This window comes from Zootoca vivipara, chromosome 9 (genome assembly GCF_963506605.1).
Source record: "Zootoca vivipara chromosome 9, rZooViv1.1, whole genome shotgun sequence".
Classification (NCBI taxonomy): Eukaryota; Metazoa; Chordata; class Lepidosauria; order Squamata; family Lacertidae; genus Zootoca; species Zootoca vivipara.
Window position 1 is genome coordinate 30,980,988 of NC_083284.1, and position 12,925 is coordinate 30,993,912.

Consider the following 12,925-nt stretch of genomic DNA (forward strand, 5'->3'; position numbering starts at 1 on the left):
CAGTGCCACTCCATAAATGTTTCTGGTCATTGTAAATTGTAGGCCAAAGGCTTCACACCATAATGTATACTTTGCATAGCAACTGCCACCTCCACCCTGTCCCCTGACTAACAACCATGTTTTTCCAAGATGCAAAATTTAATTATTACTATTTTGTAAGTAATATATATATATATATATTTGGACAATAGGAACATTTAACATCTGTTTGCTTATGCAATACGATTGAGTTGTAGTGTTTCTCTTAGTGTTTCTGCTGGCTGGGCCGGTCCCTGTCATGTTAGGCCACTCCCAGAAATACTTTTCCCCAGGTCACACGTTCCTACCGCGCGACCAAACCACATTAACAGCAGCAGCAGTACTGACCTCTGGCCACAAGATGGCGACCGAAGCCGCCCCCCCCGCGCGCGCTCCCTCCCTCCGCTGCTCACCTTGCCCCCTTTCCAGATCTTTCTCGAACTCGGGGAGGCTTGCCGGAGAGCCTGTGCGGAAAGAGCCGATGCCGCAGCCCGAGTTTCGCGGCTTCCCCGCTTGGCGGTGTCGCGCGCGCGTGGGCGCGCGTGCGCAGAGGCGAGGAAGTGCCGGTTGGTGGCTGTTGCTCCGCAGTGAGCGAGAAGAGAGCGAGCGAGGCGCGCGAGGAACCGCGTCGCAGCAACAGCCGCAGCCGACAGCAGCGCCCGCCCGACAGGCACCGCCGCCACAGCAGCGGGCAAGGGGTGGGGGGAGAGAGGAAGAAAGGGGACCGCACCCGGCGCAGCCATGTCTGTGGTGGGCATCGACCTGGGCTTCCAGAACTGCTACATCGCGGTGGCGAGGAGCGGCGGCATCGAGACCATCGCCAACGAGTACAGCGACCGCTGCACCCCGTGAGTAACCGGCCTTCTCCTTCTCGCCGCCGCCGGCCTCCCAAGCGTCATTTGGTTGCGGGCGCTTCTTAGGCCCAGAGAAGGAAAGTAGCCCCCCTCCAACTATCGCTCCCGGCACGCTCTCCTTCCCCCCCCCCAAAAAAAATAACTACCGGCTTCCTCACCTTACGCAGCAACTACCGGCCGTCTCCACACCGCATAATGAGCTTCGAATGAGAAACGGCCGGGCGCCGGTGTCTCTCCTCTCTCTCCTTCAGCCGCCGCCCGCGACGGCCGGGCGCCTCCATTTTCATTCATGTACCCCTTGCTCTCTTCGCCGCACCCCCGTCCTTTTAATTCCCCCCTCTCCTCCCCCTCCCAAGGATTGATTGCATTCATCTCGCTTAAATTGGTGACACTCCGCACCCCTCATTCTCCGCAAGAGAGCGGTCTGGGTTTTTTTTTAACCTCCGAAATTAATCACGTCTCTCCCCCCCCCCCTTTACTATGATGACAGGTCTGGATCTCCTTCAGCCTTTAAGGGCTTGGAACCCACTTTTAGCCTCAACCTACTTACTGTTTTAGAAACCGTGCTTATATCTTTCCTTGGAGGGGGGGGGTCTTTTGCCATCTCATCGTACTTCTGAATTTTCCTTCTTTTTGAAAACAATCCCCCTCTCCATTTTTTTTAAAATGGTAGAAGTATTGGTGTGCAACTCAGTCGCAGATCACAACCCTGTGGTTGGAAACCTGTGTACTGCAGGTTACAGCATCAAATAATCCCGAGGGAATTATTTCGTGCATTACTCAGTGTTCTGTTCTTTTCGGGAGCTCTTCACTATACGACTTAATTAAGTTTGGACGGGGGGGGGGAGAGTAAAGCATTTTCCTACTTGGTAAATAACCCCAAGGTTTCAATGTTGACACAATCTTTCCAGAAGCTTGGAAGGTGGCTATAATGCTTTACATGAACAAAATAAAATACTCAGTTTAGGGGTAATTCTGATTGCAGTGATGTGCAACATTTACAGTCCACCCTCAGAATTCACCATATTGGAGTTGTGTGGATAAAAAGGAAAGGCAGGATAGAAGGGATAAAAGTTGACGCAGCTCTTCTTCTCTTTTTACACTCCACACCTTTCTGTCTGACCTGTTACTACTTGTTCAGTTGCCTCACCTGGATGTAGGGCATGGAAGGTGATGTCAGTGAAGAGTTGGTGTGCTGTACATATAATAACAGAGTATGCAAGAGTAGGTGGAGATTCCTCATTCTCCCTTGTTTCCATGGGTTACAGCCTGAAGCGGTAAATGAGCACTATCTCTGTGTAGTTATTCTAGCACAAACTAGGAATTCGCATAACAAAAAGCAGGGGATATGTAATTGCTGGCTTTCTGTCTCTTTGAAAAGCAAGCTTATTGCTAGGAAAGCTTATAACTATTCATTAATCACTTAAATATAGCATAAATGTAGTGAGGATGTGAAAACATGATTATAGGAAAGGTTGGGATGTTCATGCAAGAACTTTTTGGTTGGATCAGCCCAAAAGTTCAGTATTTGAAGGCTCACAGCCAGGTCATAAAGATAATTTCTTTTCAGCATTTTGCTTCTTTGGGATACTGCCTCTGAAACAGATGTGATGGGATTGGAATAATGGGAAAGCAAAAGTAATAAGGGGTGGACATGAGTAAAAGCAGTTATACTAGGGTCCTGTTTGCAAACAGTGCTAAATTATAGTTTAGCAATTACTGGGGAGAGCCTTGGCTGGCAGGCCCTGGGTTTATGCACTCCAAACCCTTCTCTCTCCTCCTTCACAGCTGTTGTTGAAGCATACTAGGACCATAAAGCATTGTTTGCCCCTGAATTGTTTAAAAAATCTAAAATTTAAATGGATCAGTTTGTTTTAAAATGGCAGCCAATTCCAGTCTCTTGGTGGTGTCTGTTCTGGAGAAGTAGGGAGCATGTGAGCCCAGGTTTGCTCAGGCTTGTTTTCATAGTGCGAAACTATGGTTTAGCATTGCATCTATACTTAGACTTCATTGCTGTTGAGGATAAAAGCTAAAGGTTAAGGAATGGATTTACTTTTTAATAAGTGTATTACATGGCTACTAGAAAGGTTTCACAGAAAATTTACCATAAATTTTTAATGACCATTACAAGAAATTATGTACAGTATGTGGACAAATGCTGAAGAGTCCCTCTCTTCTCTCCCTCTCCCCATCGAATACTTTTCTGTGAACCTCCCTGACACCTCTGGATATAGGACGGTATATGAATCCAATAAATAATAATAACACTGAGGTAGTTTAGTTATCAGCTGAAAAACATAAGAATGTGCTGGATCAGGCCTGTGGCAAGTCTAGTCCAGCATCCAATTCTTGCAGTGATTCCCAGCAACTGGCATTCAGGGATATACTGCTTCTGGCAGTGAAAGTAGAACAGCCATCATGGCTAGCAGCCATTGATAGCCTGTCTTCCATGAATTTGTCTGATTCTCTTTTAAAGCCATCCAACTTGGTGGTCATCACTACTTCTTGGAGGAGCATACAGTGGTACCTCAGTTTAAGTACACAATTGGTTCTGGGGAGCCGTATGCTCCCTGAAATCTACTTAAACCGAGCGCCGATAGTGTGCATGTGCGAAGCACCAATAGAGCGCTTTTGCGCACGTGTGCGGCTTATGCGCATTTGCGCTGCTTATGCACTTGCCGTGCAAATCGCAAAACACTTCCGGGTCCGCGGAGTACTAAAACCGCAGCGGGCAGAAACCGAGGTATGACTGTATTCCATACTTTAGTTATGAGTTTTGTGAATAATTTATTCTTCTCTTAGTCTGTCTTAAATCCTTCATTCACCTTCATTGGATTACCCATCATTTCTGATGTTAATGAAAGAGGGAGAAAAACCTTTCTTTCTCCACTTCCACCACACCATGCATAATTGTATAAGCTTCTGTAATGTCTCCTCTTAGCTTTTCTCTAAACTAAAAAGCCCCAAATACTGTAATATTTCCTTACTGGGAAGTTGCTCTAATCCCTTGATCAATTTGGTTGCCCTTTTCTGACCCTTTTCCATTTCCACCATAGCTGCCAAGTTATCCCTTTTTTTAAGGGATTTTCCCTTATGCTGAATAGGCTTCCTCGCGAGAAAAGGGAAAACTTGGCAGCTATGATTTTCCACAGTAGCTTTGGTGGTCATCAAGCTATCCTACCACCCTAAGGGTCAGTTGCTGCCAGTTCAGACCCCATGAATGCATATGTGAAATTCATTTATTTTTGCCCCAGTGTGCATCACTTTACAATTACATATATTGAGCTGCATTTGCTGTTTTACTGCCCATTAATTCAGTTTGGAGAGATCCTTTTGGAGCTTTTCTCAGTCCTTTTTTGTTTTAATCTCCCTGAACAATTTATTCAGCAAACCTGACTACCACACTACTCGATCTCTAAATAATTATTGAACAAGTTAAAAAACACATGTCTCAATACAGATTCCTGGGGAATGACACTTTCTACTTTCCTTCATTGGCAGAGCTGTCCATTTATTTCCATTCTTTGCTTCCTGTTTCTTAACCAATACCCACTCTTCAAACTTTTGTATGTAAAGAACTTGCTAGATGCAGCTATTCAAGGCTGTTGGAATTCTAGCCAAGGAGAGCACCAAAATAAGTCCTTCAGTTCTCCTCAATTTTGACATTTGAAACAAAATCCAATGCGTTTTTGGTTTGTACCGGTAGACACTCATTATCCAGTCCAAATATTTTATTGTACTAGCCATTGGTCATGACAAATCTGAATCAAAAATAAATGCAAGCAAAGGGGGTGTCTCACCACAAATAATGGTCTTTATTTAGATCCCCACGTCTCCCTTGCAGTTCACTGCTACCGTATATTGTCCAGGGTCATCTTTCCGATCTTTTTGGCTGCCAAAGCAAAAAGGGCGACATCATGAGTCACTGAGGCATTCATTTGTAGACACTCTTTGTGACCATGAGGAAAGAAATAATCTGTGCCTGTTTTGTTTCAACTAGTTAATATTTTAGTAGATAAGCTTCTTATGCAAACATTTTTTTTAGACCCAGCATGTTTAAAATGAGGGTTCCGCCCTTTGGTTGTAGGGCTATTGCCTGCTTTGTTTTCGAGTGTTCTAACTTTTTTCGGGGGGAAGTAGGGATTTCTGAGTATCGTCATCTTTTTTCTGTAAAATTGGTATTTGTGGTGTTTGTGACAGATTCTAGATCAGGGGTCCCCAAACTTACCCGGCTTTGGGCCGGATGCCCACCTCACCGATTGCGTGGTGGGCCAGAGGGTGGGGGAGCGCGCGCGGGGGTGCAGAAGCATGCGGCTGTGCGCGCCCATGCGCATGCGCAAATGCTATTTCTGGCACACTCCCGACCTGGAAAGCGCTGGAAATAGCTTGTGCGCATGTGCAGAAGCCTCCTCTGACCTGGAAGTACACCGGAAATGACGCGCGTGCACACAAGCTATTTCCGTCGCTTTTCCGGGTCAGAAGTCGGCAGCCGCACCACACCGCGCCGGTAAGAGCGGACAGTGGCAGCGGGTGGGGGGTCCCCGGGGGCCGCATAAAAGAGCCTCGGGGGCCGTATGTGGCCCCTGGGCTGTAGTCTGGGGACCCCTGTTCTAGATGCACCCCCAGGACCAAAATGTGTGGGGATTGCTGGTTTAGACACTAGCTAATGATGAAAACCATAATTTGATCTGCATTATGCCAAAATCTGTATGCAGTCATTTATCACTAAAATAATCTACCGTAATCTGCACAGGAGGGTGGAAACTACCTTTGTATGATCTTCTGCAAAGGCATATAAATTCACCTTTTTTGTTGTGCATGTATTGCTGTTAGCTAGCAAGATTTCAGTTGTGCTTGACCACCAACTATAACAGCAATAAATTATTCTAGGGTATCTATATTATAGATGGGGAAACTCAATTACTGTGGTAATCCTCTGCTGTATCCCCCTCACAAATACACATACTGTACTAAAACAGAGTACAGGAGGCATCTGTTGGAACCATTAAAGGAACAGATCTCTCATGCTATGAAGTTTCCAAGCTCTCTTAAATAGCTCTTGTAAAATCATAATTTAAATTTAACAGTGTAAGTACCATGGTGGGAAGCTCATAATCTGGGTTGCCTTAGTAGAATGGGAGAACCCAGCTCCTGGAGATAAAATTTAGACAATCTCTGCTTATATCCTGAGAATCCTAGTCCAGTAAATTGATAATACAAAATGAGTTTCCATTACCTTTTGGAAGCATGCCTGATCAAAAGATAATTGAAGTGGGGTATTCCTAAGCTAATTCAAAATGCCATGTTTTCTATTTCGAGCCTTTTGCAGTTCATTGAGGTCAGAGTAGCGCAAAATTTTCTGATTTGTATTAGACCTGATGATGTAGTCTAGCTCCTGGAGAACATGCTGCATCTGGAGCTTAGGTTTCCTAAAATTTAGCACTTTGGCCTTTTCATAGTTATACAAACATTCAAGGAGCTACTCTAAATAAGAAAATCCCAAATGATGTATCGGATCTTTTTAGTATAAGGCTGGTTTTGGATGTTTAGGTTTTATAGCTTCATTCTTGTTATGACACTTGGAATTACAGAAGTAAGATACTGTTTGCAATTGGCTGTCTTGAAGCTGCATTGGAAGGCTTGCTAGTGCTGAAAACTGGGAATGCTCTTCACGAGGAAGTAGCCCTGTAAAAAAATGCTCCTAAAATTCGCTATCATTTGAGAATTTGAAAATTGTGAAAGAGGATGATTACCTGCATAGAAATAATCAATGCATGTAAAATGAAGTTGCTGTTGATTGATGCAATGCATCCCATGGTGCAGTACATCCAGTGAACCAAAAAACTGTAATAAACAACATATTTGTAACTTCCCAGTCATTTGAATGCTTTGGGAGGAAGGGTGGGGTAGAAATATAATAAATGAAAATAAATAATGATTTCAGGCTCTCACGTGCACCAACTTTAAAGTGGTCAAGAGTTTTAAAAACCCTTATTATGAATCTTACAATGATCATACATGTAGGATAAGAATAATGGATTCTGCTCTTTAGGCTGAAGAGCTGTAAATCAACTAGGCATGAATTGATTAGGAAGTGCTTAAAAGGCAGTATTGGGGCATATATTTCTGAGACTATAATTATGTGGGCAGCAAGAAAATGATAACTGTGTGGAAAATAATATGTACAAGTTTTTTAAAATTTATTTTAAAAAATTTAAATCATGCCATGCAATATGCAAGCAAAACGTACTGTGGACAAAGACTGCCTCTAATTTCCTATCCCACATTGCTGAAAAATTACTGCCTGCAATTAAAACAAGAATTAGCTTTGGGTGGCACACCAGGGGGGTATCCATGTTCTTGCCTATGAATTTCAACTGTGCCTCTTTGAAAAAATGGAAGGGTGGTGCATCACTCCATGTGAAAAAATGAAAAAAGGCTAAGGCTGGCATTAGTCAGTCTTGGGCATAGACTTACTTTTCTGGCTGAAGAAAGTCAATATACACAGAACTGAGGCTGTTCCATATCACTTGGAGGCAGTCGTTAACTAATATTATACTATCAGGCAAATGTGTACTTTAAACGAACAGTATTACCCAGTTCCTTTGTTTGTGACATCCCCAACGGAGCTGTGTTTTTGTTAGAAAAAGATGTAAATTTGACAAACTTACTAGAATGCATTACATAGAATTCTCCATATGTTAGCTCACCAATTTCTGAGATAGATTCTTGAGATTAAGACCATCTGTCCTTTTAAGGATGGATGAATAAAGCAAGTTGGCTGAATTTGAATACATGTGGAGAGGTGCCAAGATGATAGTTCAAGGTTCTGCTTTGCAAATTATTCTAATAGTTGAGTTTTTGAGATGCAGGTGTGAGTTCAGTCTGTTTGTGTGATTGCTATTTGTTCTAGTACCACAGTGGTTTACCGGTACTTGCATGGTTTTGCTACTAGGATAGCTAATGACACAACTTTAATCATGTGTGATGGAAAGAAAATCTGCTTGTTTCAGAAATAACTCTCCCCAAACCAGTAACTGCCTGTTTATTCTTTTCTGGGCTTATTTGAAAATTGAATATATTTTATATTTCAGAGCTTGTATATCACTAGGAGCTAAAGCCCGGACTATTGGAAATGCAGCAAAGAGCCAGGTAAACGTTAAATTATTAGTACTTTAGTGAAAGCTGTTGTCATTCCAAGCAGCAGTTCTTGATTCTCATGAGAATTTATAAACATTGGAAATTAGTAATGGCAATGTTATACTTCAACAGATTGTCACAAATATTAAGAATACATTGCATGGGTTCAAAAAACTGCATGGGAGAGCATTTGATGATCCTTTTATAAAAGCTGAAAGAGCCAAACTGCCCTATGAGCTTCAGAAGTTGCCTAATGGGAGTGTTGGAGTAAAGGTGAGTGTTCCAGCCCGTCTTGCAATATCTACATTTAAACTGTTAATATTTATGGTGTTTTGTGCATCCTATCAAATGATCCCTTCAGTTTGACTTGCCAGATTGTTTAATTGCCAAAACAGGGCAGTGTTGATGATTTGATGAGATAGATCTGTATATTTGCAGAAGGTATAACGGAGATACTGAATCTGCTCACATAAACCTGTCTGTGCATCTTTGGAGGCACTCCTCAAATGGGAGATGAGGCAGCTGGCAACTGGAAGAGGGCCTTTCTGATTGTTGTGTGCCACCTGTGGAATATTTCCCTAAGGAACCTTTCCTAATGTCTACTTTAAGATCCTTTTGCCAGCAAAGAAAAACCATTTTTTTTGCCCCTTTCCCTCTTTCATATCATTATTCTAAAGTAATCATCTGTGGTTTTTGTTCTTTGTTTTATTTATTTAAAATGTTCTCTCTCTCTCTCTCTCTCTCTCTCTCTCTCTCTCTGTGTGTGTGTGTGTGTGTAAACACTGTAAGTGTGTATGTGTGTGTGTAACACTGTAAGTCAGAATTCCCATATTGAGATTGGTTGTGGATTCCTGTTCAGTGTACATTTAGTCTCATCTGCCTAATGAATGTACCTTCATGACATGTTAGTTGCATACAAAATATCTTGAGTGGCTATCTGATACATCCATGTGGCATTTTATATTGTAGTTCAGAGGGCTATTAAACGTTATGGCAATATTTTGGAAGATTGCTTTAAACATTTCTTGGAAACACATTATGATAAAATGTAACACTTCTGGGGCACTGTGTGCTTTAATGGATACTGTTTTCCTTTTGTTGCAGGTACGATACTTGGATGAGGAGAGACCCTTTGCAATTGAACAGGTTACAGGCATGCTCTTGGTTAAGCTTAAAGATACGGCAGAAAATGCACTTAAGAAACCTGTAGCAGATTGTGTAATTTCAGTAAGTTGGCATTTTATGACTTTAATATCAATTGTGTGGTATTCTATTGGGGAATATTAAAATGAAACCTGTTGCTTAAAAGGAAACATAAATATGCTAAGATGGTTATGCTTTGCAGAATATTTACCATAATTTCTTTGAGTTTTTCCAGCTGGTAACACTTATAGAAATGTGAGCAACAGAAGTCCTTTCATTTACTGTTGTACCCAATGCTGTAAAATCTTTTCAAAGACAGGCTTCAGGGAAAGTTGAAGGTTGACCTACTTAGTTTTACTGTGTTCTATGAATAAGGATGCAAGAGGGAGAGACTAGCTCAGTGGTAAGTCACATGTTGTCTTGGAAACCTTGGGCAGCCTGAGTAGCTAATACTTAGCTTGGTAGACAGGTCTGGTTCACACAAAATGATAATCCATGGTTTGGTTAACCAGTGTGATTTGTTTGAATATGTGAGCCCAGCCCAGCAGACTAACTATGGTTTCTTTTTCTGTCAACAAACCATACTGTGAAGCCATTGGGTTTTTTTCTCTTGGTTTTAGAACCATGGCTTGTTTTAACAATGATGAACCCAGCAGCCTTGCTTAAACATTGGGTTTTTTTAACCATTCCACTCCAGATGTTCTCTGATAAAAGGGCTCAAGGCAAGAACTGCTAGAAAACAAGTCAAGCTTTGGAGAAACAAGCTGTTGCTTGTTTGCTCATCTGCAAGATGATTCCTGACTTGTTGAATAAATTGCGGCTTAGCATTATGTGTAAATGAAACCAATATCTGACATGGTGTAAGGCTGCTTCCTCTTTTCAATGGGAAACGAGTCCAGGTTCAGGGAGTCAAGTTAACCAGCCTTTATATAGAAGGAACATCAAAATGCATGGACAAGAAGTAGTTTTAGTGTGACAGGTTGATAGAAGCTGTACTTTTTTGTTTAGTAAATTGGTAACCGCTAGAATGAAGTATTTCATGTAGCTTTGGATAAAAAGTAAGAAATCTGAATGCAACCAGGTACCAAGCTTTTAGAATCTGACTGGAAGCATGCATTTTGGTATGTGTACATGATATCTATATACATCCAATATCTATATAAAAATGTAAACTGGGCATGTGGGTTATTATCCACTTTTCTCCAAAACCGCTTCACCGATTGTGTTCAAATTTGAACGCAACATCCAAAGCGAATGTCCGAAGACTTTTATAAGGTTTTTAAAGACAGATGCCACACCTCCGCCAGGTGAAACCCCCAAAAAACCCTGTTTCAGAACACACTGTGCCAAAAGTGCATGCTGGGAAAAGAACCAGGTTACAAACTAGCACCCTCTATCAGCGGCTACACTGGTACTACACCTATAGAACCTTCCCTCTCAACAGCACCTCAGCTGCCGTTTACATACTAGGCCAAAGCCTTTACAGGCTAGGCTGAATGGAGGTACTGACTTGCCTGGGTGGGGGTTGGGGAGAGGAGGGGACGGGATAGGTCAGGAAATGGTGGGGCCAGTCACAGAGATGATCCGGCGGGGGGGAGGGGGCATGATATGTCATGGGACGGGACAGGTTGGGGGAAATCACAGGGAAAACCCAGGAGTGGGGGGAGGAGGGGGCGGGATACATCATGAATCGACACAGGGTGGTGGCAGTCACAGGGATTAGCCACGGCAACGCGTGGCAGGGCCAGCTAGTTACCTTCCATAATATATCACTTCTGCAAATATCACTATTAGATTACAACACTCTTGTCACTTTGTGTTATATTTGACTAGATTATTACTTGGGTAGAAAGAACGTAAAGGAATGTATAGGCTAACATTAAAGGCTTGATTTTTTGTTGTTGTCAAATGAGCCTCACCAACTGGAAAAACATCCAACAACACTCCTGTAGATGTTCTCAATGATAAAGCTGGGGTGTAAGGGTTCAGGCAGTCCCTGAGCTACTCTGGACCTAATTTGTAATTTAATACAATAACCTTGAACTTGGCTTGGTAGTAAATTTTATTTGGAATCTAGATTCAGTTTGAACAGAAATATTAAAGAAACAAACTTGATCCCTTTAATAAATTTCCATGCATAGTCATAACATAACATCAGCATGAGCACCATCAAAAAGACTTCTATCCAGCACTTTGCTGCCATTATTCTCTTGTCACTCCTTCTGTGACTCTTTTTCTTAAGTATTCCATGTCCCTTCTATCAAAGCCCTTCACATCCTTGTCCCTCCCTCTATATTTCTGCATTCTAATATCCTGATGCACCTCTGTGTTCTGTACTCTTTAAGCTCCATCACCCTCTGTAGTACAAAGGACTCTTCCTTCCTCAGCTCTTTATACCTTGAACTGCTTCCCAAACACCTCAGTTAAGCTACCTTGAAATTCAAAACCCATATTTCATTAGGCTTTTGGCACACACCAAATGTCTCTATACCCTAAACTTGAATGTATGCAACTGAAATAAATGGATATTCTTTCCCTATTTACACCTATTGTCTTGTCCTTCTTTTGTCTCCCTTGTGCTGGATATGGATAGGTTTTTCAGGATAAGGACCAGTCTTCCTGTACTTACTAATGCTGAAAACCTAAAAACTGTAGTGATTTCAGCATTTCTACTTAATCGGAATGTGAATTGAACTATTAAAGTATTATGCATTAATAGACATATCTGCTTAAATTGAGTATTTTTGAGTTTTACAGTGCAAAAAGATGTTTGGAATATGCCTTGTGTGAAATTCATTAGCAAAAAAGGAATGCAGTGAAGCTAATAAAACATTTTTTCAACAGATCCCAAGTTTCTTTACTGATGCTGAAAGAAGGTCAGTAATGGCAGCTGCGCAAGTAGCAGGTTTAAACTGCCTGAGGTTAATGAATGAAACTACAGCAGGTAAACTTGTGGCTTTGATTATTACTATATAGCATATGGCTTAGTTTATAATCAAATTTACATTGAGTGTCAAGATGTAAACCACAGCAATTGCTGAAATGGTGCACTGTATCATGACCCCCTAGGGCAGCCTGTTTACAAGTAAACTATCCTATAGTAGAGGTGGGAGATTAAGGCAATGTATATGCAAATCCATCATAGTTTTTAATCTTACTCTGAGATTTCTCATTTAACTCCTTACACGTTTTTAATCAAAACATTTTGAAGATGAGTGTTTAAAATTTCACTTCTTCATGATGGCTTTTAATTTTGCAGTATCCAAAATGCCACTTAAATACTTGCATTTACTTTTGTATAGATCTTGATACACAAAACTTTCTAAGTTGTTACAGTTACCATCACAAAACTATTGATAACACATTCAGTCTGTTTTAATAATAATAGCTTGCAAAATTGCTGATCATGTGAAGATTCTGGCTTCACTGGTCACCTAACCTTTTGATTCTAGCAGGACATTGGAATATAGGAGCATACACTGAATTGTTTGCTCTTTCTGTCTTTGCATGTTTTAAATCAAGTGCAAAACACCATAATTGGATAATTCATACACTGATTGTATTTAGATATAAAATGGTTTATCCAGTGCTGCTGTTCTGCTAGCACAACAGATACCTGCTTGCACAATGAAGCTTTCCCTTCCTCTGTCCAAACGTTCGGAGAAGATTTTGAGGGTATGCTGAGAGCAGGAAACAGAACTCCACACAAATAATACTGAATACAGCCCCTTTTTCTCTTAGAGAGGATAATAGATTATTCTAATGCAAGT

General features: G+C 41.6%; 1 protein-coding gene across 1 annotated transcript in view; it reads left to right on the forward strand.

Annotated features, from left to right (window-relative positions):
- Positions 1-566: 566 nt before the first annotated feature.
- The window catches only part of HSPA4L (heat shock protein family A (Hsp70) member 4 like), a 35,442-nt gene continuing 23,083 nt past the window's right edge, over positions 567-12,925 (forward strand). The window contains exons 1-5 of the mRNA XM_035111843.2: positions 567-866; positions 7,967-8,024; positions 8,145-8,285; positions 9,117-9,239; positions 12,000-12,099. Coding sequence (XP_034967734.1) covers positions 760-866; positions 7,967-8,024; positions 8,145-8,285; positions 9,117-9,239; positions 12,000-12,099 — 529 coding nt within the window. The 5' untranslated portion in view covers positions 567-759. The remainder of the gene's footprint in view (positions 867-7,966; positions 8,025-8,144; positions 8,286-9,116; positions 9,240-11,999; positions 12,100-12,925) is intronic.